The sequence below is a fragment of the Pezoporus wallicus genome, unplaced genomic scaffold (assembly GCF_028554395.1).
Source record: "Pezoporus wallicus isolate ANWC-B61680 ecotype Strahan unplaced genomic scaffold, APGP_CSIRO_Pwel_v1 contig_13850, whole genome shotgun sequence".
In the NCBI taxonomy this organism is placed as follows: Eukaryota; Metazoa; Chordata; class Aves; order Psittaciformes; family Psittacidae; genus Pezoporus; species Pezoporus wallicus.
The window spans coordinates 475589-501784 of NW_026635243.1; the positions used below are offsets into that span (position 1 = coordinate 475589).

The 26196-nt window shown below is 55.0% G+C and overlaps 2 protein-coding genes across 4 annotated transcripts in view; one reads left to right on the forward strand and one right to left on the reverse strand.

The window, feature by feature from the left end:
- The window catches only part of SSH1 (slingshot protein phosphatase 1), a 30884-nt gene extending 12626 nt beyond the window's left edge, over window positions 1–18258 (reverse strand). The window contains exons 1-3 of one of the 3 annotated variants that reach the window (XM_057412843.1): window positions 18126–18258; window positions 14043–14083; window positions 1149–1252 (exon numbers count right to left, since the gene is read on the reverse strand). In XM_057412843.1, coding sequence (XP_057268826.1) covers window positions 1149–1252; window positions 14043–14083; window positions 18126–18191 — 211 coding nt within the window. In that variant the 5' untranslated portion in view covers window positions 18192–18258. Of the gene's footprint in view, window positions 1–1148; window positions 1253–3865; window positions 4316–14042; window positions 14084–18125 lie in introns of those variants that run through there. The other 2 variants (XM_057412849.1, XM_057412858.1) reach the window with 2 other exon arrangements.
- Window positions 18259–19531: 1273 nt separating this feature from the next.
- On the forward strand, window positions 19532–25869 carry DAO (D-amino acid oxidase). The gene is made up of 11 exons (XM_057412229.1): window positions 19532–19606; window positions 20493–20698; window positions 20820–20934; window positions 21422–21498; window positions 21901–21966; window positions 22549–22603; window positions 22894–22998; window positions 23425–23507; window positions 24148–24265; window positions 25134–25232; window positions 25655–25869. The coding sequence occupies exons 2-11, from the start codon at window positions 20505–20507 to the stop codon at window positions 25784–25786; spliced, it is 1044 nt and encodes a 347-aa protein (XP_057268212.1). The 5' UTR covers window positions 19532–19606; window positions 20493–20504; the 3' UTR covers window positions 25787–25869.
- Window positions 25870–26196: the final 327 nt, after the last annotated feature.

Here is a 26196-nt window from a genome sequence, read left to right on the forward strand (position 1 = left end):
TACCAAATATACTGAGACCATCTATGACTGGCACAAACGATGATACTTTTCCTGTTACAGCATCTCAGAGAAGACAAAGATGTGGGCACAGGGGCAGAAGAGGCAGGAGGAACAACTGATTAGGAAGTGATGGATCCCTTCTATCTCAAAGTGGTTCTCGTGCATCAAGTCCCTTAAGCTCTAGGGTGGTGGGTACATTTCTGTTTGATGAAAGCAAGCAAAGGGAACAAGGAATCTACAAGAAAACAAACCCAGTTCACATCTAATAACTCAGTAATGTACTCATAACTTTCCATGCAAGATAAAATTCCTTCCGTAGGATGTTTGCTGGGTCTATGAAATCGCTGACGATTAAAGAAACCCAAAGCCAAGCTTGGCATTCAAACACCCTCTTTGTGCTTGGAGTGTTTACTAAGCAGCAGGCACACAGTACCACACTGTGCCTTTCCCACATGCTCCTGCTCCCCAAAAGCCCTGCTGATCACCTTTCTGCTTCCCCAGTGATCACTTACTCCAGACTGTCACAGACAGAAGGCTTAAAGCCACTGGGTAAGTGGAATCCACTTTCCTTATCGATCCTTGTGTACATTCACCACACAACTCCCTACCATTTCTTCCCATCAGTGTGGCACACTGGAGGGGACTGGGGGAAGGAGAGTCTGTTCTTAAACCATGACCAGTTCTTACAGGCCAGGTAGTGATAAGTTAACAGAAAAGGGGATTTTCCTGAAACCAGGAAAGGGGATATAGGGAGCTAAGAAACCTATGTCTATGCAGAGAGCCATATCCTGTTAAAACATTCCCTGCTCTTACCAGCAACACCAAACAAAACCAGCAACAGGTAGTTTCAAAAGGACAAGTGCTGGCACCGAAGTCCCAACCTTCAGATGACTGAAGGCTGGGAGAACACTTGGAGAACGTCCCTGTTGATCTGAACCAGACCTGTATTAGAGGTCCTAGAGCCCTGTGACTCTGCCCATCCCAGTTCCCTCCTCACAGGCTGCAGGGGAAGGCAAAGATCAAACCACTGAAGCACACGGGACATTCCTTCATCTATGGCTGTGGAAACCAGGGATACCTGCTCAGCACAGACACCCTGGCTCCGCAGTGAGGCAAGAAGAGGTTCAGGAGGTGTTTGAATCCACTACCTGCATGTTTGTGAGGATGCTGGAGGCTTCGCTGGCCCTGGGAGCTGTTTCCTTGTTGCAAGAAGAGGGCTGCACCTTTCACCATGAAAAAGCTCTCACTCAGGCTGGAAAACAAACAACAGGAGTCAAGTGAAAGGAAACCCCAGCAAAAGGCACGCTCAGGTCTGTGCCTGGGGAAGGAAGGGCTTCCCCTCACTGAGCCGCAGCAGGGTTTTGCCATGAGAAGCCGTTCCCAAAGTCTGATCCTGCCACTTGCACAGCACGGCTCCAGGATTATTCATGGCTTATTCATGTGTCATCTTCCACCAACATTTTGTTACTTGGCCATGGCAGGAGATACTTGCCTGAGCTGTCATGGGCTGGAAATGACTTTATCATTTGGTTATCAAACCCCGCAACTTAAAACCAGTAAAGGGGAAGGCTTTTTACAGGCTTAGACCTGTCAAATGACTGAGCATCAGGTTCCGAGTCGATCAGTCCCTACTCATTCCAGCTCCTGAGATCTCTTTGGAATGCAAACCAAGAACATGCAACCATAAAGTGCTTGTAGATTTAAAGAGTAAGGGGGGGGGGGGACAATGAAACCTGCCCATCACCAGAGAAAGGAAACTGCACTGAAACCTCAGGGGGAAAACAACCACCAAAAGAGCAAAGACTCTGCTTTGCTCTGGCTGGATACAACCATCCTAAAAGACAACGGATAAGGCAGGAGGCTGCAGTTATGTGCAGACACAATGGTATGTCCACAGAGTGAAACGACACAGCCCCCAGAAGGTAACTAAAGAGAAGGCCGAACCAGAGCAGCATGTTCCAGGCAGCACCAGCACAAACCTAATTACAACCATCAGGCACTTGTGAGCATTTTAGTCTTGGACTAAAAGTCAGCGTTTCCCCCGAGGCTCAACATCAGTGTCTACTGAGCTACCTTTTAGCTGCCACAGCAACTGCTTACACTGCGCTTCCTACGCTGCTCCAACACCACCAGGGACATTCCTCACTACAAAGCCCAATTTTCTGCCGCCCCACACTTCCAAACATAGCTCCTCATTAATTGCTGTCTGATTCGGCTCCATATAAATGCTCCATTATGTGGCTGTGCTACACAGGAGTTACTCATGCTACAGAAAACGATCCCACAGGAGTTACTGCTCCCAGCACTCATCTGTTCCGTACTTTATGCGGGGTCTCTGCCTTCGGGCAGAGCGAGCACTGATGCTCCATGCCACCGCAGGAGACAGGAATTCCGTGTCTCTTCAGCATCTGCTGTAAGCTCAGCTCTTCCCTCCTCTGAGCACAGCCGAGGTTTCAAGGCAAAGCTCCCTCATTTTCCAACTGATTCCTCAGGGAGCAAAATTCCCACTAAATCCAGACCCGGTTGAAATCTGAGATTTCAGCTGGTTCTGAAAAGCAAGCTGAAGTTTTCACCCGAGTCCCAGGCTCCACAAGTCACACATCAGGTCAACTGAATGCCAGTGGGACAACTGCACTCAAACCAAGCTCTCCTCCATGTGCACTCCCGCAGAGCATTCCAGCACTCCCCACCTGGCAAGCTGTGCCTGAACAGGAGCTGCTCCTGATCCCAAACTCCGGCTCGGCTCTGCCTGCCACACACGCTAACAGCCAGAACTCCTGCAAAGGGGAATTCTCCTCCCTCCCATAGCGAGCCAGGAAGGGTCCCGTTTCCTTCACCCCCCCAGGAAAGCGTTAAAAAAGGCCAGAAGCAACACAAAAGCAGTGACACCAACAGCACAGCTGGGGGGTTCAGCCACCAGCTTCACACACACTCACAGGGAAGGGACCGAGAACGCACAAGGAGATAATTCACAGTATTCCTGCCCCAAGGATTTTGGGAAATGCTTCTCTCAGGAAGTGAAAAAGCATCCCAAGGGATATTCTTTCACCCCTAATAAAGCACTGACTGGGATTTCTCCAGCAGGAAAACCCTTAGAAAAGACAGAGCTCCCTCCCAAAGGCATCGGCGGCTCCTGCTCCGAGCGCTCGTCTCGCCCCACGTTCTCCTCCCGCATCAGGGAATCTTCCATAATAAACCAGAAGATTCCCAGTTGCAGGCAAATGGGTCGGCTGTGCTGCAGGGGCAGAATGGGACCGCAGGGAAAGGACAAGCCACCCTGCAAAGTGCTTGTCCCGGTGCACTCCGTCGGCACGGAACTGAACCGGGAAGCAAAGCCCGAGGAAGACTTCTCTTTGCGTGCTGGCTTCCTAACCTGGGTCCCAGCTTTACGAAGCTCAGCTCCCCGTGAGCCAGCCTGCCTCTACCTCCCCAGTCTCCCCATAAGCTCCCATTCCTACACGGCCAGCACAGTGCCGAACGGAGGGAACGCACCCAAGCACCTCTTTGCCAAAGCTCCTATTTTCCATCACAGGGAAGCGGCAGCATTACCCCACAGCGAGCCTTATCTCCGCTCTGGGAACGCTCCTCACTCTCAGTCCCTTCACACAACTGCTCCAAGAGACAGCTAAATGAAATGGAAGTGAGAAACACGCACGGCACAGCATCCCGACCCAGTTTAAGCCCCCTTTTAAACCCTGCACTCCCAATAAACAACCAAAACTCCAGCCTCTTTAAAAAGATCTCCTACAGAACAGCAAAATCCTCCCATTAAAGAACATCCCAACTTTTGACCCTCGGCAGCAGTGATAAATGCCCCAGTAAGCAGCATTTGTTAGCAGCAGAAAAACGAGTGGCTAATACATACTAATTCGGACTGGTTCTCTTTGAACAGCAGAAGCATTGTGCTGGCCCAAGAGTCAGACAGAAGTCAGTAAAGTTGAGAAGATTCATAACTCGCTGTAAAACTCACATCCTTTTGCTTCTAAAGCCCGAAAAGCAAAGAAAAGAAGGGAAAGAAAAGGTCGGCCGTATATTCAGTGCGGAGCAGAGCAATCGCGTCTGTTGATGCTACCCAGGAACTGGATGACTTTTACAGAACACTGTGTCTTCCACTGATATCCTGGCTTGAAAAAGCACTTGTCCTAACATCTCCTGATGAAAGAGGGCCATTCAGGAGGGGGGGAAACCAGCTGAGGCTCGTCTAATCGCTTCCCTCCTCCAGACTTTGTTTGTTTGTTTGCTTCCCAAGGCAGCGCAGCGCCTATCAGTGCAGCAGCCCCTGCCTGCAGGAAGCCCCTATTCCCTGGGACAGAACTAGATAAGCATCATGTAGCCTAATGCCTCTTCATTCCTGTACAGCTAAAGCACTGCAGGGCAGCTCTGGAACACAGACATGATAAAGACTTGTTGCTTACAGACCCTGACTAGTTCTTTCTCCAGGCACAAACCAGAATGGCATGTACGCCTTTCACCATCACCACAAGCCTGACCAGGGGCAGAAGCAGCTCTCTGTTCCATTCCTACCCAGCCTCACTGGCACAGGATCCACGGCCACCCATCCCCTGGATGCCAGGAATCCTGACCAGCACAGCTGCGTTACAGGAGTCACTTCAGGCTCTTGAATAAATGCAGAGCCCACAGGTTTTGTCACAGCCCCAAGGCCAGGCTGGACACAGGGGCTTGGAGCAAGCTGCTCTAGTGGAAGGTGTCCCTGCCCGTGGCTGGGCTTGGAGCTGGATGAGCTTTAAGGTCCCTTCCAACCCATAGTGGTGGGAAGAAGAAGGTGCTTAATGGCCACAGCCCCTCTGTGAGCAGGCTCCTGTGTCTCTTGCTTCACCGACCCTTGCTCCATCCGCTGGCTCCGTGCTGCTCAACTTGAAAAGGAAATATTTCTTCCCCTTTGGGAAAGCTCCAGAAGAGCGTGGCTGCAACACACATCAATTACATGTCGAGTTGCTCAAGCACACAATAGGCAGTGCCTTGTCAGCGTTACAAAACGCTGCCCCCCGGGTCCACAAATGCCAGTAAGGATTCTGTTGAATATACTGGATTTTGGAACAGAGCTGCTCGCGTTAGGGGATGGAACAGAGCGAGCTGGACCAGCTGCCACTCACAGGGCTCCCTAAGCTTTGCCTTGCCCTTGGGGCTCAGGTTGTGGTGTGCTCCTCAAAGAAACCTTGACTGCCTCAGGTCCTCGAGTTCCCTGTTTTAATGGGAATCTCATGTAAGACATAATCCTGTTGCAGGATACAAGAGAACACTCTATTAATACATCTTACACAACTCGTCTCAAACTAAATATCCATACACAGAAGTCAGAAGGGAGAAAACCACTTTCCCCGGAAGACACAGCCAAGCCTGAGGTTGATTCAGCAGCCTCTTGCCAGTCCAAGGATTAAAAACTAGTGTCTAGCTAAAAGAGGCAGAACGTAGGAATGTCAGTCTGTGCCTGGCTGGGTATCCCTGCTGATCCCAGCACAGCCCCAGCATCCCCCCGTACATGGATGCCCAAGGAGCCTGGGTTATCCCCACACCTCCAGTGACCCCTGGGGTTTCTGGAGCCATAATGAACTTGTTATCTCTGTGTTTGCTGCTGATCATGGCCAAGCAGCCTGCTTAGTGCAAGTGCTGCTCAGATCTGCTCGCTCCCAGCTCATGTTTTAGTGCTGAGCTCATGTAGTGAACAAGCGCATCCGCTCTGCCTGGCTTTGCTTTGTGCTCTCCTCGGGGACCCTCACTCCAGCCAGTGCGGGTCGAGGGCAGGGAGCTCTGGGAGCAGAGAGGGGAGCTCCCCTCGGATGCTCCCACAGGCCCTTGACGTGCCAAAGGGTGGATCCTGAAACAGGGCACACTGAAACAGCAACAAAACTAAGCTGGACAGGAGCACATCAAAGAGAAAGGAAGATGCAGGCAGGGCAGCAGCAGGAAGACAAGGAGCAGCTGCTCCCTGCTTCCCAAGCCATGCTGACAATTAAAGCACGCTGGCTGCTTGCTTTGGCTTGATAGGAGGAACATCAGATAACACTTCCTGACCAAGAGAGGGGCCTTCAGGAGGAGCCTGAGCAACACAAAACAGCGCCAGGGAACAAAATGAACTTCAAAGCGAGTGGCTGACATGCTACTGTTCAACCTGAGAAACAGCCACAGGAGCTGCAGCAGCAGCAAGTCCTTTCTCATGCTGTTTAAAATAGCACTTTTGGTGTTTCCAAGCGGCCTTTGCTCTGTGTCACACACCGGTCAAGCAGAGTCCAGTGCCACGGAGACACCAAATGAAACACAAAGGAATCACCTTCACAAACACAGCCGCAAGCATCACCACAACCATCCCAGCTTAACATGGAGTGGGGCTATGCAGCAGGAGCAGGGAAGGACCAGTTCCATATCATACCTGCCCATTGCAAGGGGGCTGGAACTGGATGATCTTAAGGTCCTTTCCAACCCTACCTATTCTATAATTCTATGTATCATGGAGTGGTTTGTGTTGGAAAGGACCTTAAAGCTCCTCCAGCTCCAACCCTGCCACGGGCAGGGACCCCTTCCACTGGAGCAGCTTGCTCCAAGCCCCTGTGTCCAACCTGGCCTTGAGCACTGCCAGGGATGGGGCAGCCACAGCTTCTCTGGGCAGCCTGTCCAACACTTGAAATGTGGTTTTAAACCAAAGCCCTATTGCACACATGCATAGACTGTGTGGTATGCTGAGAACCTGACCTGAGATCAGAACTGCAGGTGTCCAACAAGGAGGTTAGGCAGCATCCCATGCTCACAGGGGATCTTGTAATGCCTCCCCACAGGGGCAAGCATCTCCCCATCCATTTCCAAGGCAGTCAGGCAGGCAGCAAGAGCCAGGGCAGGCTTTGCTCTCCTGTTCTTAGCAGTGCAGCAACAAAAGGGGAGTCTGAGCATGTATTGTTCAGCTGCAAGGCGTGGGCCACATCCACAGTGCAGGAATGCTAAGAGGGGCTGGAGACACTGCTGGCCATTCACAACACAAGATACAAACCCTCCTCCAGCACAAAGGGGAGAAAGATAAAGCTGAAATCAATCATGAAGCCCACAAAAGCTGATTTCCCAATGGAGATGGACTGGTGGTGAAGTGCCTCCAGTACCGGGTGAGTATCACGCTGGGCTTGAGCAGGGATCACCCAGCTCCACATGGAGCCCAACCAGGGCAGCACACAGCTCTGAGGGCAGAGCATGGATAAACCAGCCAAGAGAAGGAAGAGGGAAGCAGACAAATTATCAGGATTGGTGCCCATTCCAGCACAAATCAGTGAGCGGGAGAGCTCCCAAACAGCCAGGAAAATTCCAGGAATCCCTAGGCCTGGGGTGGTGAAGAGCCAAATAAAATAAAGAGATTGTTTCACAGGGAAAAAGGAATCCTTTTTGCTCATCCCTTTGATCGCAGAGTTCAAAAAGGCACGGGGCTGATCATGGCATCATCCAGCTACGTGATGGGCTTGGAATGAACGGCTGGAACCACAGAGAGCGTTCCTGAGATTCCCAGTGATGGCATTTTGGTGACAGCCACTGTCTCTAGAGGCTGAGGCCTGATCCTCTCCAAACCTCAACCTACCCATTGAGCTGCTATAAAGAAACTTCTCTCTCTTGCTTAGGAAAGGAGAAATAACTCTTCAGAGCCTCCTGGCAGCCCTGTCCCCAGCACCCTGGTGGGCTGAGGGAAGCCGGCTATTCCCAGAACACTGCCTCCCTTCTTCCCCCACCCTACAAGCCACCCTGTGTTCTCCTACACGTCCCGTTTGGGGATGATGCTGTTGCCACGTTACTGCCATAGCTGTTCTGTGACCGCAGGTAGGGAGAGGACAGACCGCAAGCCCAGGAGTGCCAGGGAGGTGTCAGGAGCTCCCATCTCCTCCCCAGCCGAGCTGTCAGCACGTGGGCCGATCCTCCTGCATTCCTCCTGTCAGCTCATTGTTATAATCCATTAAACCATTTCATTAAGTCACCCCACTTCCCCCCCCTCAGTGGTGTCTCTCAGAGAAACAAGTGGAAACTCTCCCCCGGCGCCACTGGAGAAGAAAAGGAAGGTGAATGATAGCTTCAAGGATGGAGAAAGCAGCTTCTAAGCGGCGCACACGAAGGTCAGCCAGGACAGAGGCAACAGCATGGGAAGCACAGCTGAGAATCCTACAGGCAGCGGTGGCACAGCAACCCAAGAAACAGCTCTGCTGCTGGCTTTCAGAATGACTCCAAAAAAGGCAGCACAGACCAGGCAGCACTTGACACGTTGGTATTGTGGAAAAAGAAAGTCAAATCCAGACGGATCATGTGGGGTAAAAGCAGAGTGAGAACAGTTCCAGCTCAACCCAGACACCACCTCCAGTGTTCAGCTAGACCATAGCCTGCCTTGGCTCCCCAAGGGGCTCCAGCCAGCACAAAGGCAAAGGTACACCCCAGCAAGGGTGTAGGAGACCACCAGCCAGGGGAAAAGCTGGCTTAAGATGGAAAAGAATCATAACATCACAGAATCATAGAGTCAGAATCGTTGGTAAAAACCCCAGGATTATCCCTCTTTACCTCCTCCACTCCAAACCCATCTTTTACAGGCAGCATCAGTATTGCAGAGAGAACACCTGTAGCCCAAAACGCTCTGCAGGGCTGGAGGGAGATGCCCACACGCAGGCAGGCTGTGAGCAGGCCCACAGGCAGCGGTCCCCACAGGGATGGGAGTGTTGGACGTGACCATTTGGATGGCAGACAGAACAAACAGGCAACCTGGCAGCCTTCTGGAACAGCTGAAAGGGACCTTTCGTCCCCTTTCCTGCATTCCTGGATGCTTTGGCCTCTGCTGCTCAGCCCCAGAGGTTTTCTGCCCAGCAGCACACCACGGACCCCCCGGCAGCCACCCTCACTGGTGGCTCCTGCAGCAAGGGCTGCGTCAAGAAGCACTGGTGAGCTAGAGTAGGTTTGGTGAGTCCCTCTGCATAAGGTCTCTGTGCTGGTGAGCATGAGGCACAGACTCCGGGCCCTACAAGTGTTAGGTCAGTGCTGGGGAGTGTTTGGTGCAATGGGCACTACCTTGACATACCAACAGCAAGAACCAGCTGAGGTGGGTATGGACACACAGCACATCAGCTGCTCAGATGGTTCCGTGTGTGCTCCTGCTCCTGTCCCAGGAAGGACGCAGGGAAACCTACCTCTCCTGTGGGAAAAGAGAAACCTTTGCACTGGCTGCAAGGGGACGAGGTGTGTGCACACAAACAGCTCTGGCAGTGATGTTAACCACTGCCAGGTCACACCCTGGGGATGGACAGCCATACCTTACGTCATGGAAAGCTGATGCAGACCTGCCTGGGCTGTACAAGCTCAACATCACCGACTCCTGCCTGGACTAAAGCCCTCAGAGAGGAAAGGCAAGCTCTGCATAGAAGAGTTCTCAGCCGAGATGAACCTGAACAACTAAGGGACACCTAAGGACACAGGTCTGCATCCATCTGAGGTTGGACTTATTTTTGGCTTGTTTTGCTTTCTGGTTTATTTCTGTGTAGCAGTGATGTGATTCTGCATCAGGGCTTCAAATGCTGCAGAATGATAGGTGAATGTCTGGGAGATAAACCACAACCCAACATTCTCTTCATGCAAAGCAAAGCCATGGCCATGAAGGTGCTCTGTGCATGTCACATCTGAAGGCCACTTGTCAGCAGACCACAGCTCTGATGTGCCTGCGAAATCCCTGACTCACAGATCTTGGCAATGGATTATCACAGATTCAGGTATTTCACATCGAGGCATTTGGAACCAAAATATTTTTCTGACCCAGCTCTAACACCTAAATAAACAGTAACCACATTGGCCTTTTACAGGAACAGAACTCAGAGCCAAGCCAGTACCTTTGATAACGGGGCCAGTTGGTTTGTTTCAAGCCAAACTGCTGAGGCTTCACGGAAAAAAAAGCTAAAAGAATAAAAGAAAAGGGTATTTATATCGAGTTCTGAGCGCTGGCAGACCTCCTGCTGTTACTCTCCCAGCATCCAAGTAAACTCCTCGTGTTGCTCAACTTCAAGTCAGCAACAGTTTCCTGGAAAGGCCAGAGCTTAAATAAGTGTCAACCAAGCGCAGGCTCCTCGGCTCTGTGGTCTTTGAACACCCCACACAACCCACCACTAATGTAAAGGTCTAATTATATCTCCATCAGCTTCCACGGCCACACCTTCAGGCCAGAAGGGGTCACGAGCCTGGGACTCTGCCTCCCCATTGTACGGAGCACGCTAAGGCAGGATGCTGCAGCCCTGCCAGGATGTGATTCAGCGTCCTGTTTTGCACAGTTAATAAAATCAGCAGCTTCTGCCCCAAGAGCTCCCACCAAGTAACTGGGGGACAATAAATACTGCAGTGAGTGGGACGTGTCGTGTGTGTAATGAGCTGCTGTCCCCACAAACGCATCCTCAAGGCTGCTGCCTGATGGACCCCCAGCCCCTGCACGCTCCCAGTACTGTCAACCTGGCCAAAGCTGCAGATACAGGTCATTCAGTCGGGACTCCCTCCAGCAAAACACACTTACAAATCCCTAAAAGAGTTAAAGATCAGGATGTTAATAAGTAATTTTGGGTACATTAAAATATAATGTACATAAATAACATCCCCAGCTGTGGTGGGCGCGCTGTGCAGCAAGAAGAGCCTGAACAGTGCAGTTGCATCCACCCTTCAAGTTTCCATGCTGATGAGGCCAGCAAGGAGTTTGCTTTATTACAGTGATTTTAACCAAACAGCCTCCTCATAGCGAGTCCTCTGGAGTCTATCATAGAATCATTCCGGTTGGAAAACACCATCAAGCTCATCGAGTCCAACTGTTAGCCCAGCACTGCCAAGGTCACCACTAAACCATGTCCCCATGTGCCACATACATGTCTTTTAAACCCCTTCCCTGGGCAGCCTGTTCCAACGCTTGACCACCCTCTAAGTGAAGAAATTTGTCCTAACACCCAATCTAAATCCAATGATGCTCTGTAAGGAGTTTGCCTGCTGTAATTACTCCTCCTGTTGATCACTGAGCTGCAAAGGGAGTTTACAGCAACCTGAGGGCTTCACCTAATTCCAGCAGCAAACACAGAACCGAGTCAAACCAATGCCCAGTGTAACTCCATTACCTTCAAAAGAGAAAATCACTTCACTAAACTACAGCAAAAAAAAACATTAGCTAAAGGGACTGTAGAGCTGGTTATCAAACCAGTGTGGTGCAGCATGTTCCTTCCTGAGCAGGTCATCATGCAGAACACAAAGGTGAGTAAATGAGGTGGAAAGCAAGGGGGACGTGCTGCCTTCTACCCATCCCAAACAGCCATAGGTTCCTCAGACCTCCAAAGCCAGATGTCTCTTACAGCTGAAAGGTTTTATTGCCGAATAAAACCAAACAGACCTAATGCTTTACTCTCAGTGTTTCAGAAGATGAGCTAATAGACATCTGCCAAGCTGCAGATGGGAGAAGGAGGTTCAGGAGCATTAAGTAACATGGCAAGGTACACAGGATGGCATCAGCAAAGACAGGAAGAGCCCCAGTCTCTTTCTTTATCACCGCTCAGCAGGACACTGGATGCTCCAGGCAGTGCTCTCAGGGCAGGGTCTCTACATGGAGAGGCAGCAGCACAGCCTATGCCACTAAAGCACTCTGCAAATATACACAAGCCCAATCCTGGAAACCTTTACCTCCACTGCTGCTCTTGCCAGCTCCTGAAACTGGGTTTAGTGGTGCCAAACAGGAACAGCTCTTTCCATATCGATTTGCAGGCTTGCACACAGGCTGGAGACAACTGGCTCCTGCAGCAGCTCAGCCTCCATCTCCCTGCAGAAGTGCCCAAAACCACCCCCCCCCCCCCACCCTGTTTCTGACCACATGCAGAGGGCAACTGGAAAGCCAACGCTGGTAAAGGTCACAAACTCACTTGTGTTTGTAATTAAAGCCAGTGATTATCTTCCTGTGTTTGCCAGTTCATGACAGCCAACACTCACAACACCACTGGCTTTGTAAAACATCTCCTTTGTGCTAGAGAGCCAGCCGATGGATAGCAATGGAAGTCAATTGGGTTGCACCAAGGAGCAGGGTAAGAAAAATCCCATTGAACCCAGTGGACCCCAATCTCGTAAAACTTAAGGGTTTGGGGAAGCAAAATGGACTCCTGGCTGCCTGCTGGAAACAGTGTGGATGTTACCTTACCAAGGCTTCTGCAGCATTTTGGGGAAGTGGGAGAAAAGGAAGACTTTAAAGCACATTTAAAGTCTAACAAAATGCACAAAGCAACAATATCCGTGACAGAAAGCTGAACCCAGAACATGTCCCCTCGGCCTGTGCTAGGGTAGAGGCTGTTTCAGGGAGAAAACAAGAGAGAAAAGCATTTTGAGGAGACAGAAACCATAAGGAAAGCCTCCTGTTCTTAGACCAGAGAGCAGCAAGATGTTATAAAACCACGATACAGACCTATTCCTCCAATAAAATAATCTAACCAGACCCAACTGCACAGCCTCCACTGAAAATCCTGGAATTTTTAGGGATGAATGAAAATAATCTGTTCAGCAAGCAGATGAGCAAGTATATCATCAGTGTGTAATAGCACATTCATGCTGTATTGATGAAACACAGTTTGAGCTGGCAGCAAAGGGGTCTTGCTTCCAAGAACCCTTCATTTACTGACCATGAGCATCACTGAGGTCTGCAAAGTCAGGCACTGGGCTGCTGACCCCAGCACTCAGGGCATGTGTGACAAAGCAGAGCTGCCACCTGATTCTCCAGCAAGGCTAGACCAGGATTTAAAGATCCACAAACCTACTCACAGCCTGTTCCTGCCTTTTTTAACACAGGAGACCCGGGCTCAGCTGTCGGAGAAGCAGCACAATGAAGTTGAACAATTCTGCCACCCCATGGGCACTGGGTAAAGTCTCAGCTCGTTGATCCCCAGGAATCCAGCAGGAAGAGGACAGGATCTACCCACCTCCCCGTCAGAGGAGCTTCAGTGCTCAGCCATGCTGTGTGAACACCCGAGTACAGCAAAGGATCTGCACAAAAGCCATCCTATTCTCGAGGTCTATCTGATGATTTAATTACCTGGTTCTTATCCTGAAAATCATAGACAGAAGAGCAGCCCCAAGAGACTGAAGGCCAGAAGAAGCTCTTGGGCTCTCAGTATGCAGAGTCATTGCTGCAGCATTTTTCAACAGCTAGAAGAAAGCATCAGCCTTTAAGCCCAGTGTCACTACATCTACCCCCATGATTGCTCTGGTCAGTGATGGATGCTGGTGCCTGGCTTGCAAAAAGACCAAAAATAGCCACAAACCCAGTGCTTTAGCTGTGTATTGTCACTGAGTTCATTTGCAATGCTTTTACCTGAAAGCAGGATAATTAACGTAGGAAGCAGTAAGAAGGAGAAGAGACCAGGCCTGCTGAACCACTGTTGTTTTCACTTTATCTCTCAGACTGGGGTGTACAGGTGACAGGGTAAGAGCTGTCTGCAGCAGCTGGCTTTAAAGTCAACAATCCATGTTAATTCCTCAGGCCCCATTAGACCAGAGTCCCAAACCAGCCTCACTGTTACCACCTCTGATCTCTGTGCAAGGCCAGCAAGAGGAGCTTCCCCTTCTCCAGGTGCTACCTCATTCTTTTCCAGCCCCTTGCACAAAGTGGCTCTACACAACCCTGGTATCAAAGGAGTCAAATTCCCGATGGTTAATACCCAGGAAGGAGCAGAGCCCTCCCCTTCCCAACCCATAGCCACAATCTCAGAGAGCAGCAGCGCAGACAGAGACACTGATAACAGTGAAGTGCTTTGGCCAGAGCTGAGGAGCAATTTTCCAGTTTCTCCTTCCCAGGAAAGAAAAACCCCAAACCCTCTTTCATGCTTTCAGTTCATTAAACACTCATCTCAAAACTAAACTGATCAGGGAGAGATCACCCCAGTGTTCAGCTCCCTGCAGACCATGCAACCCCCTCCAGGCAAGCTCCAGGCTGGAGTCCTGCCCAGGAATCACGATGGGGATACATGGCAGGCAATTAACAACAGTGGAAATGATGGTTAGAGCCAAGCAGCTCTGCTTACCTCACGTTTAATTTACGTTCCTCATCACTGCCAACCTCCAGCTGAGGGGAGAAAAGGATAAAGAGAAAGTTACACACTGGTTGTTTCCATACAACTTGTTCACAATCCCCACGCTTCTTAAAGCCATCCCTCAGTGATGGGCTTTGGGTGGATGTTTTCCATGGAGGGGTTTCTTTCCAGTGCCAGGGATAAAGGAGCCTCCCTGGCCATAGATGCCATCAGCACCCAGCGCCGGGTGACAAAGGGGCTCACGGGGATGTTAAAGCTATTAGATCCTAATCCTGCAAGCTGGTCCTAGGGCACAGGTCGGTCTGAAGAGCGCCAGCCTCGGCGTCACCGCGAGCACACACGTGAGGGCAGAACGTGGCAGGACCAGCAGAGAAACGCTGCCACCCAAGAGCTGGGCACAGATTGATGCTGCAGTTCAGGGTGTGCAGCCACAGCACAAGTGCCCTCCAGAGGATGCAGCCAAAACTGCCTGCCTGGGATTGTCACAACCTCCGGTACCCGAACCCCAACCCGGCACCGATAGGCAGCTCCTCAGGGACCCCTCTGCCACCTCCAAGCTGCCCGAATGCCGGCAGAAGATGCATCCCGACACAGGATGATGGTCGCCCGGTCACCAACAAGCCCTATGTCTGCTGCCTTGCTGATGAACACACAGCTTTGATGGCAGACACGGATCAAAACAGCCACTTTTTCACTGGGCACCGGTGGAAAGTCCCCTTAGGAGCAAATCTGGCTGCAGAACTGCCTCACTGGCCCTCACACTTTATTTATTCTCCCTAAACTGAAGCATGCCAGCTGCATTAAGCCTCCTCTCAGAACCAATTTCACACAGCCGCGCTTTCCAGCCACCCCCTTCAACTTCTCTATTAGTTTCTGGACAAAATTCCTTCTGAAAGGAAAACAGAGCTGGAGCTAATTGCATCCAGAGCCGACTGAAAAACAAAGGCTCAAAACACTCCTCCTCCTTCGGTCCTGGGTGAGTAGACAGAGGAGGAAGGGCCACGAGCATCCCCTCGGAGGGCAGAGTTGCACCAGGGACATGGTTCAGACCCAAGAAGTAAAGCAGGGATCTAACAGATCACCCTACAATGGGAAATCCCTCAAAGCTGCAACACAGCAGAGCTGGAGGGATGGAAGCCTTCAAGAAATGATGCTCCATCAGCACTCGGGAAACACTTTGGTATTTACTACACCACTACTCAAACCCCACATCAAACAAGGGCCACCATAAGGGTGACTTGTTTCCAGGTGGGTTTGCAGAAGTGAAACATAAGCAAACAGTTTCACATAAAGCAAGCCTGCAGTTCTGTGTGTGTAAGAACTCAGGTTGTTCCCCACGCCGAGGTGCAGGAGCTGCTCAGCTTAGGATCTGCAAGAACCAAAGGAAGCCAGGAAACAAACCCCAGATGCAACAGCAGGGGCCGGATATTGGAACGATGGCTGTTTGGAGGGAAGGAGATAGAGCAAACCCATGCAGAACGTCTGCAGCTGATGGTGAGCACATACCAGGGCTATTTTTAGTCTGTTTACACTGTGCAGCAGCAGCGCAGGGCCCTGTGAGCACCCCAAGCCCCACTGCCCCCCAAGAGCTGATCCCCTCAGCCCAGGGATGCTCCATCAGGATTTTGGCCTCTGTAAGGTCAGCCCCTGTTTGTTTGGCTCTGTCACGGAGCAACAAGGGGAGGAAAAGCTGGTTTTAAACAAATGGGATGGGAAGTCTTGATCATTGTCAGCTGAGGCTCAGCAGCAGAGCCAGCCCCTGGAGCTGCTGCAGGCTCACCCTCTGCAGAAGCCAACTTGAGTTCAGGCTCGGCTCTCCCTGTATTTCCTATTACAAAGCTGCAGTAAAACCAGCCACGGCAGACCCCTGCTGCTCGCTGCCACGCTGAGCGTGTCCACCTTGCATCCTGCCCAGCTCTTGAGTTTCACGGCGCATCGCACAAGCGATGCTGTGGACCCACACCACGGACCCCACCACAGCACAGACAGTGCAGGATGTCAGGGTAACAGACCTGGCATGAGCAGGAGGTGGTGCAGAAGGGAGGTGGCAGCAGAGCTAGTGAGTGTGTGCAAGTGCGTAAGAACTCCTCTCTGCTCCTCCGAATTACACCACGTTAACGCAGAAGGAGCCTCTCCAGGCAGCAGCATCCATCTTATGAATTCCTTCAGGCTCACGAGCTGAGGCTGCAGGAGCGTTCTCACAGTTAGCAAGGACACATGGTTAGCATCTCCCACCTGAAGCATCCGCCAGTCACTTCACACAGGCTAAAAGGCACAAAGAGCCCTGATTCTCCTTGCAAGCAGCACCATAAAGGAGCAGGGCTGGCACTTGGTGGTGGGGTTGCAAACTAACTTTGCAAAGCCAACACGCTGAACTGGGGAAAGGGATGGTTTATAGCTGTGTGGTGTTTCAGGCCAGAAGGGACCACTTCAACTGAATGGGAGCTGATGTTCCTCTGGGACCCACCCAAGCACACCTGAGCAAGTCTGGGTTTTCAAGAGGGAAGGGGAAAGGTAGCACAGAGCTCGTACAGGATGTGCTGCCCGAGGCAGATGAATGTGATGAAGCAAGAGGCACCTCTCCTACCTGCACCAGTTAAACCCAGTCCAATTCCACTGCCTGCAAGAGGGTTACAGCCCATTTACACCTGTGGTGATCAGGTGGCCACTGGGGCTCATTTAAGCCTCTAAACCAGACTCCAACAAAATTCCTTCTGAAAAACCCTTGGGAAAGCCCAAGTCCTGTGTCCAACACAGCGTGGCCCAAGCGCCGGGTCCCTGCAGCCTCAGAGCCCAAACCACAGGACACGGATCTACACGCGCCAGTTGGGAATGGAAGGGATGAGTCACGTCTCCCAAGGGAATCCCACGGGAGAACCTGCAGCCTCGGGCAGCGTCTCCCTCCTGCTCCCCCCCGCGGAGCAGCTAATCGGGGGAGTCACAGGGACCTGACAGGTGACAAATAGGATTGTTTACCTGGCGGGAGGGGACAGAGCCAAGCCAAGGGCAGCAGCATCAAGGGAGAGGGGCGGGAGGGAGCGGGATGCAAGGGAAGGATACGCAGGTGGACACCGGGCTTGTCTTGGAGGGTCAGGAGGAAAACAGGGGATGAAGGAAAACAGACACGGGGTGCAGCTGTGTCTGCATGGCACCTGGGAGCTGTGGTGAGGGAACACACCCCCCCAAAGCCGGGCAGAGGCAGGAGATGGTGGTCCTGGGGTACAGCAGGAAGGGGTGCGCAGCAGAGCTGGGACGCTCCGCTGCCTGCCCTATCAATCAGGGCAGGGATGTGCGGAGAACAGCACCATGGGCACAGTGGGGTACGCAGCACATACAGGGCCCCAGAGCAGCAGAGCTGGGAAGGAGAAGAGAGCGGCAGCGTGGGGGAGCAAGGGAACATCACACAGGGATGGGGTGTATGGGGTGGGGACTGGAGCTGCTCCAGCACCATGGGGAAGGGCTCCGCATGGGTCAGCAGCTGTGGGGAGGCGGTGCCATTGCAGCACAGGGACAGAGGGGAAAAGCGGAGCATCCCCGGGCTGGGGGCAGTGGCTGTGCGGGGTCCAGGGAAGGGGAATGCCCGCAGCCAAGGGGCCAGCAAGCAGCGCTGCTCCATGGAGGCCGGCCCAGGGCGCTGCCGGGGATTCACCGGGCAGGGAAGAGCGAAGCGGCTGCCCCGGGCTTCAGCAGCTCGGGCTGGGGCTGGAGCAGGGCACGGCCATGGGGAACAGGAACGTACAGGGGCGAGGAGGGGACGGGGCAGAGCGGGGAGATGGCACCAGGCAGCCTGGAGGAAGCGGAGGGCTGCGGGCTGAGGCGGCACCGGGGGGCGGCGAGGGGCCGGGGCCTGTGAGGGGCTGGAGCCGGAGGGATGTGGGGAGCGGGGGCCGTGAGGGGCCGGAGCCGGAGGGATGTGGGGAGCGGGGGCCGTGAGGGGCTGGAGCCGGGAGCCGGGAGCCAGGAGCAGGGGGCCCGGAGCCGTGAGGCGCTGCGCGGGGCCCAGCCGAGGCGCTGAGGGGCCGCGTCCCGCCCCGCTCCCCGTCCCCAGGCCCGGCCCGGCCCGGCCCGGCTCACCTCGCTGGTGCTGGCCGAGGACGCGGCGCTGGGAGTCGGCGAGCGCTGCAGCGTGACCAGCGCCATGGCGGCGGCGGCAGGGCCCGGCTACGGCGGCTGCTGCGGGGCTCCGGCCCCTTCCACCGCCCCGGCGGCTGCGCAGCCCGGCCGGCCACGGCCCAGCGGAGGGGCGGGCCCGGGGCGGAGCCGCCTCTCAGGGACCCGGGTTCGAGTCCCGGAGCGGGAGGAACGCGGTTCCCACCACCCCAATGAGCGTCGGTGGGGTCTGAGCTTCCCCCGTAAAGCAGCCGAAGGGTTTCGGGGTGCAGCAGCCCCTAAACCGGAGCGAGGGGTCAGCGGTGCCCAACGCAAGAGGCAGACCAGCAGTGGGGTATTTGGTGTGGGTGGGAAGCCTGCGGTCGTTCAGGCTGTTGGGGGACTGCCTCTCCCCCTGCATCCCACGGGATGCACCGCTTGCACAGGTGGTTTGGGCTGGCAGCATCCCAGGGGATGCTGTGGATAACCCATCTGCTTCGTGGCAGCCAGAGCGGGATCCCAGGCTCTGGGTTTGCTGCCATCCTTTGGGGCCAGCCTGGATGGGGTTGCTCACACCGGAGCCCCTGGCACAGCGATGCTCCGGGTGGGAAATGCTACCAAAAGCATTGAAGGTGTCGGGTGTGTGAAGCACAGGGGTCTGCAGAGGGGCCGTCCCTGCTGCTCTCCTGGGGCAGAGCATCCCTCTGCTCACGGTGTGTGCCTGCCCTCGCCTTTCCTCTGCCTTCTGCGGGAGCGAGTCCCCATCCCTCGCAATGGGTTGTTCTGCACGGGTGAAACCCTGGGCCCAGGACTCCCGAGACATGGCTGTGAGCCGGCTGTGCAGGAGATGCGTTCCTGTTTCTGTCATCCTTGCGGCCTCTTCTATAAAAGCTTTAGGCACGGTAAAACCCACAATTGCAGCAGCTCTGCCCAAGCACAACGTGTACCTCCAGGGCTGCCTCCCCTCCTAATGGTACCCACACCAGCAGAAAGCTGGCTTTTCAGCCCAACGCTGTGGGCTTTGTGAAGGGAAAGGCAGCTCAGAGATGAGAAACGAAGCCCTGTGACCCCTGAGAGGGGGAAGCTGGGCAGCTCCTGGGGTCCATCGGCAGGGAGGCGATGCCTTTTCTGTCTTACAACGCAAAACCCAAGTGCGAGGCATCCCCTTTTCCAGCTGCCGCAGGAGCCCGGTGCCTGGGCTGTCCCCATCCAGCAGGACAGGCAGCAGTATCCATGGTGACAATGCCAACGCCGCCGTGACCCCGTTTTCCCTTCAGAGCAGCGGCTCTGGGCTCCGGTCCTGGAGCCGGGACTTTGGCCCCGTTGCTCGGGGCCGTGCTGTGATCCCGCTGCCCTCGGCACTTGGACCTTGCTCTGCAGGGCTGCAAACAGGCTCCTGGGGAAGGCGGCTTTGTCCGAGCCTCCAAACCCCGCAGTTCCTGCCCCAGGGACCCCGCACGCTGCAGGTAAGCTGCTGGAAGCCCGGGTCCCCAGTTAGGGGAATGGAGAACGCCTCAGCTGGTGCTGCAGGGGCAGCCTGGGCCAGCCCCCGTAGCTGCAGGTAGCGGAGGCAGCCCCGGTTCCTGCTGGCCATGGGCTCTAGAACCAGAGCAGATGGGAAGCCATACGGCTTTCCTGCTGCCTTTGGTGCTGTTACATCCCCATGACTCATCCCTTCATCCCAGCAAATGCCAGTCCCTCTGCGGGCTGCCTTCCACAGCAGAGATGCTGCCTGCGCTTCACCTTGCCCAACTAAAGTGATAGGCTGGAATTTAGTCTGGCGTGCTGCTGGCATCCCTCCCACAGCCACCCGCTGGCAGGGATGCGATCCACACCATCGCACCCCATCCCTTCCTGAACTCGGTCCTTGGCCGCTCTCTGCCCTGACGGTGCCCACAGGGCTGTTTCCAGGCTGCAGCGTGGGAAGCTCCACTTAGAGGGAACAGGCAGGGGGTGCAGACCCTCTTTGCACCCACATTTACAAAGAGCCGGGGCTGGGAAGGGTCTGGGGGTGGTGGCACAGCCACAGCACGCGAGGGCAGGGATGCGAGGAGCTCTCCTTGCACTTAATGCACTTGGCGTTGCTCCCTGGAAAACACGTGCTGGTTTCCATGTCTTTTATCTGTGCCAGCCTCCTGTGTGTCCAGCCCATGCTGGAGCTGAGGAGAATTAGGAACTCCCCGGAGCAAGCTGGGTCATTGCTGGGAATGGAGAGCTCACAGCACCCTACAGGAGATGGTGCCAGTGCTTGGGCGCACAGGAGCGGCCCAGTCCCATCCCTACAGCAGGGTCAGGTCCCACAGGAGCTGTTGCCTCCCCGGCGCTGCCCTTCAACCACTGCCATTGCCGCAGGGAGCCGGCGCCATGCGCGTGGCCGTCATCGGCGCGGGGGTGATCGGCCTCTCCACCGCGCTCTGCATCCACGAGCGCTTCCACGGCCTCCTGCCCTCCCTGCAGCTGGAGGTCCATGCCGACCGCTGCACACCCCACACCACCAGCGATGGGGCGGCCGGCCTGTGGCAGCCCTACCTGAGCGACCGCGGCGACCTGCAGGAGACGTGAGTGAGGAGGAGGAGGAGGAGGCGGGTGCCGTGTCCCATCGGGTGCACGAAGGGCTGAGCCGCCCGGGCTCAGCTCCATGGCGCTGGCAGAGCCCCCACTTTGCTGTTTCCATCGCAGGCTCTGGAATAAGGAGACGTTCGATCACCTCCTGGGGCTCCTGGGCTCCCCAGGGGCAAAGGAAATGGGACTTTTCCTGGTCTCTGGCTATAACCTGTTCAGGCAGCCGGTGCCGGTAAGGAGCAAGTCACAGGAGGGCTGGGAACGGCTCCAGGGGTTGTGCTTCTTCCCAGAGGATGCTCTGAACGCTTCCAGATCACAGAACCCCAGCCTGGTTTGGGTTGGAAGGGACCTTAAAGCTCCTCCAGCTCCAACCACGGGCAGGGACCCCTTCCACTGGAGCAGCTTGCTCCAAGCCCCTGTATCCTTGAGCACCTCCAGGGATGGGGCGGCCACAGGTTCTCTGGGCACCCTGTGCCAGCGCCTCAGCACCCTCACAGGGAAGAGCTTCTGCCTAAGAGCTCAGCTCAGTCTCCCCTCGGGCAGGTTCAAGCCCTCAAACGGCTGCTCAGGACACTGCCTCCTGTGCCCCAGTGCTGTATTGGTGTGAAGTAGGGGCTGAGCCCCCGAGGGTGGGAGCCAGCCGTGACGGCTGCCTTGGGGTGAATCCCCACTGAATCCCGGTGATCCAGGTTCATGAACAACCTTTTTCCCTACCGCAGGACCCGTCTTGGAAGGACATTGTCCTGGGGTTCAGGAACCTGACACCCAAGGAGCTTGAGCTCTTCCCTGGTTACAGGTAGTTGGTGTGTTCTCCTCATAGGCACTGATGGGCAGGAATGGCTGCATGGTCCCGGACCCTCCCCGTCCCCGGGCAGGAAGGATGGGAAACGGCAGGCACAGGAGAGGCCTTTCTTCATTACAGCTTCCCTTGGAATAAGTAGGAAACACTGAAAACAGCCTAAAAAAGCCCAGCCCAGCATGAAAGCCATTCCAGCCCCTCTCTTAGCTCACCAGACACAGCCAAACGGGGGGGAACAAAACCAGCAGAAGGTGTTTTATGCTGTAAGCAGAGGGGAAAAGCCACACACTTGTGCAAAGGGGAACCGGGGTCCCAGAGCTGCAGTGGATGCCGGGAGCACTGGGAGGGGGATGCTCACGTAAAGATGCTGTCGGTCCTTATGGCTTCCTCTGGTTTCAGCTACGGCTGGTTCAACACGGCGCTGATGCTGGAGTGCAGGAGGTACCTGCCCTGGCTCACCAACAGGTCAGTGCCGAGCCACCACGGTGCCAGGGCAGAGGGGAGGCACCCTGGGAAGCAGGGAAAAGGGGCCGGAATTCCTGCTCACTGCCTCCTCAGTTTGATAGAGCCCTGGAGCATGACAAACGTGAAGGTTATCCCAGGATCCCAGCCTGGTTTGGGTTGGAAGGGACCTTAAAGCTCATCCAGGGACCCCTTCCACTGGAGCAGCTTGCTCCAAGCCCCTGTGTCCAACCTGGCCTTGAGCACTGCCAGGGATGGGGCAGCCACAGCTTCTCTGGGCAGCAGTTACAGGACACTTAGAGCTGCACCTGGGTGCTTTCAGCTATGGGAGTATTTAGGGCTTGATTTTGTTCTTGTCACTGCTACCATGGAGCAGGGCCCGATCTGCAGCAGGGCTCAGCAGGACTGACCGCAGTCAGTAGCTCTGGGCCATTAGGGACATGAACTAACAGCTGGAGATCATTAGGAGACACCAAAAGGACCACGGATGTTCATTGCAAGGAGCAACAAACCATACCTGGGTATCAGTTACAGGCACCATTTGGCTTTTAATCTGTCAGCAACAAAGGGTCTTGTTCTTCCCAGGTTAACAGAGAGGGGAGTGAAGTTTTTCCATCAGAAGGTTGGGTCTTTCCAGGAGGTGAGTGGTGATGGTGAGAAGGGGCAGTGGGTGGATGCAGGAAACAAATGACACCGGGGAGGATAAAGACTCCTGTGCAACAAGTGATGGCTGAGAGAGGCTGGGGCAGCGCAAGCATCGACACTACGGCGTGCCCTAAAACTGCACCCACTCTCAGCAGAAGCCATGCCCTGGATCCAGCCCTTATGGCTGACCCACAGCCACACCACTGGAGCGAGTGCTTGGGCTTGGCGGTGCCGCAGGGGCCTCGTGGGTACCACCCCAAGCACCTCCACCTCTGTCTCTTGCAGATGTTTGCCCAGGGCGTGGATGTTGTCATCAACTGCACCGGGGTGCGTGCAGGGGAGCTGCAGCCTGACCCGGAGCTCCAGCCCGGCCGGGGACAGGTCATAAAGGTGAGGAGGGTGCTCTGGGATGGGGGGAGCCTCCTCTGTGTTAACTGTGGGCCTGGAGCCACGCTGGGGTCAGGTCCTGAACCCCAGCAAACCCTGCTCATGTAGAAGCCTCGTGTGTGTGGAGGCCAGAGCAGAACACACGGATCCTGTTCCTGGTTCAGGTCTGGGGAGGCCAGAGGTGCAATGCTAACGATAAAAACACATGAAATCCTTGGGAGAGGAGGGTGATTATCTGGGGAAACAGACCCAGGGAGGAAGCCCCCCCCTTGCCTGCCTGCCCTCCCCTCTCCCTGGCAGGGAAGGCAGTGCCGCAGTGTACATGGAGCTGGAGCAGAAGGGATGTCACCACGTGTGTCACTGAGCTGCCTCCTGAGCCAGGCACCCTCTTCTCCAGCTCTTCCTGCCCCTCTCCCCTTCGTCTCCCAGGTCCTGGCTCCATGGGTGAAGCACTTCATCATCACTCACGACATGGAATCTGGGATCTACAACTCACCGTACATCATCCCGGGGTAGGCGATGGGCAAGGAGCCATTCTGCAAATAGGAGCCCCCAGGCAAAGCATTCCAAACAATTCCTGATCACAGTCCTGGCTACACCCAGATTCCTCTCCCTGTGCTGATTACAGCTTGAGCTGCCATCAGTGGGCATAGGGCTGGAACGCAAAGGAAGCGGCTGAGTCCAGGACCCAGGGGCTCTGCTCCTGCACACCCACATTCATCCATCCCCTTGTCCTTGTGCTTCCCAGGGCTCAAGCACGGCTTTAGAAGGGTCCAGCAGGTACGGCCACCCCAGCCTGAACCCACCTCTTGTCCTCTGTCAATCCACAGTTTGGAGCAGCAGAAATCCATTCCTTTGTGTGCCCACCGGTGCCGTCCCATTCCTCCCAGCTCTCCCCCAGCCAGGCAGGAGCAGTCCTGTTTGATAGGAGATGAAATCAGCTCCTGGGTTTGGCCCAGACCAGGGCATTTCAATGCTGCCAGCATTTACTGACTGCCTTGCTCATGAGCAGACACAGGGGCACCGCTCTGCCTGCTCGGTGCGAGCTCCTCCCGCAGGAGCAGGGTGCAGGCTCGGGGTACAGCAGGATCCACAGTCACAGAGTCCTGGATGGGGCACTCACCACTGTCACCTCCTTGGCTTTCGGTGCAGGAGCGAGTTCACGGTGCTGGGAGGGATCTACCAGCACGGCAACTGGAACGAAGCAAACAGCGCCCAGGACCACAAAACCATCTGGGAGGGCTGCTGCCGGCTGCTGCCCGCTCTGCAGGTGGGTGAATGCACCCAGCACCCCGTATTGCTGCTGGATCTGGGGCTGGCGTTACCCTTGAGGCAAGACCTGTAGGAGAAAGGAATTGCTGGTGACGAGCTGTTGTTGTGCCGTGGATCAGCTGGGAAGGCAGCGCAAGGCTTTGGCACAGTGATGTGATCTGAAACTGCTCTGCCCAGTCACCCCTTGCAGCATAGAACCATGGAATTGGTTTGAAACCATAGTTTGGGTTGAAGGGACCTTAAAGCTCATCCAGTTCCGACCCCTGCCACGGGCAGGGACCCCTTCCACTGGAGCAGCTTGCTCCAATCCCCTGTGCCCAACCTGCCCCTGAACAGTTATAGAATCATAGAATAGTTAGGGTTGGAAAGGACCTTAAGATCATCCAGTTCCAACCCCCCTGCCACGGGCAGGGACACCTCACACTAAACCATGGCACCCAAGGCTTCATCCAACCTGGCCTTGAACACTGCCAGGGATGGAGCATTCACAACCTCCCTGGGCAACCCATTCCAGTGCCTCACCACCCTCACAGGAAAGAATTTCCTCCTTAGATCCAATCTAAACTTCCCCTGTTTCAGTTTTAACCCGTTACCCCTTGTCCTGTCACCGCAGTCCCTAATGAAGAGTCCCTCTCCAGCATCCCTATAGGCCCCCTTCAGACGCTGGAAGCTGCTCTGAGCTCTCCATGCACCCTTCTCAATTCGATTCATTGAGCACCCTTGGGGCTGGTGCAGCAGCAGGGATGCGGGAGCCCCCGTCCCCATCCATTGCAAGGGCCCTCCCCTCACGGATCCCTCGGGCTGGGCCGTTTGGCTGCTGGAATTCAGGCAGACGCCCCCGGCTGCTGCTGGGCTTTTGCTTTCAGGAAGCCAAGATCGTGGGGGAATGGAGCGGCCTGAGACCAGCGCGGCCCCGGGTGCGCCTGGAGCGGGAGAGCATCGGCCACGGGCAGCTCCAGGCACAGGTACCCCCGCTGCCCAGTGCCGTTAAGCACTGCACTGAGAGCGCATCACTCACTGGGAACCCAGCTAACGCTGCGGGGCTTCAGCCCCACCTTCATCACTCCTCACTCATCCCCCCTCTAATACCAGGGGAATCTTCGGGCCAGTTTTAGCCCAGTGCCATAGAATCCCACACTGGGATTCTGTGGGTTGAAGGGAGCTTAAAGCTCATCCAATTCCACCCCCCTGCCACCAGCAGGGATACCTTCCGCTAGAGCGGGTTGCTCCAAGCTCTGGCTAACCGGGTGCGTTCGGTGTTTTCCTGCCTCTCCGGCAGCTTTTGGAGGGAAGGATGGAGCAGAGGGTCACCGAGTGCTCACTGGGAGGTTGAAGGGTCAGTCTAAAGACAGCTTTCCCAGCACCGATCCCTCCTCTTCTCCCCCAGGTGATACACAACTACGGGCACGGTGGGTTCGGGATCACCATCCACTGGGGCTGTGCCATGGCAGCAGCCAGGCTCTTTGGCAGCATCCTCCAGGAGAGGAAGCTGGCCGGCTCACCGCAGCCCCGCTTGTGAGTTACCCAGGATGATGGTGGCAGGAGTAGCTTAGGAATCACAGCAGAAAGATGGGAATAACACAGTGCTAACACCCGGGCTCTTCGACCCTCCTGCCAGCTCCGGGTCAGGTCCATAGAGTCTCATTGCTGGGAGCTGCCAGTTCTGGTGCTGTCGTTTGCCACGCTCCCTCCACCCCAGCCAAGCACAACCTACCTAGAGGCAGCGCTTTAAACTACTGCCTACTTGCCTGCTTCACAGTGCACTCGTGTCCTGGGATCAGTCTGCAGAGGGCAGGCAGGGCTCAGCTGGAATCCTGACCCTCCTGTGGTTCACCTGCATGACGGGACAGGATCCGGTGCCACCTGAGGTCTCCAGCGCCTGCTCCAACACCCAGTGTGTAATTAGGTTTGCAAGCTTCCCCCAGGAGG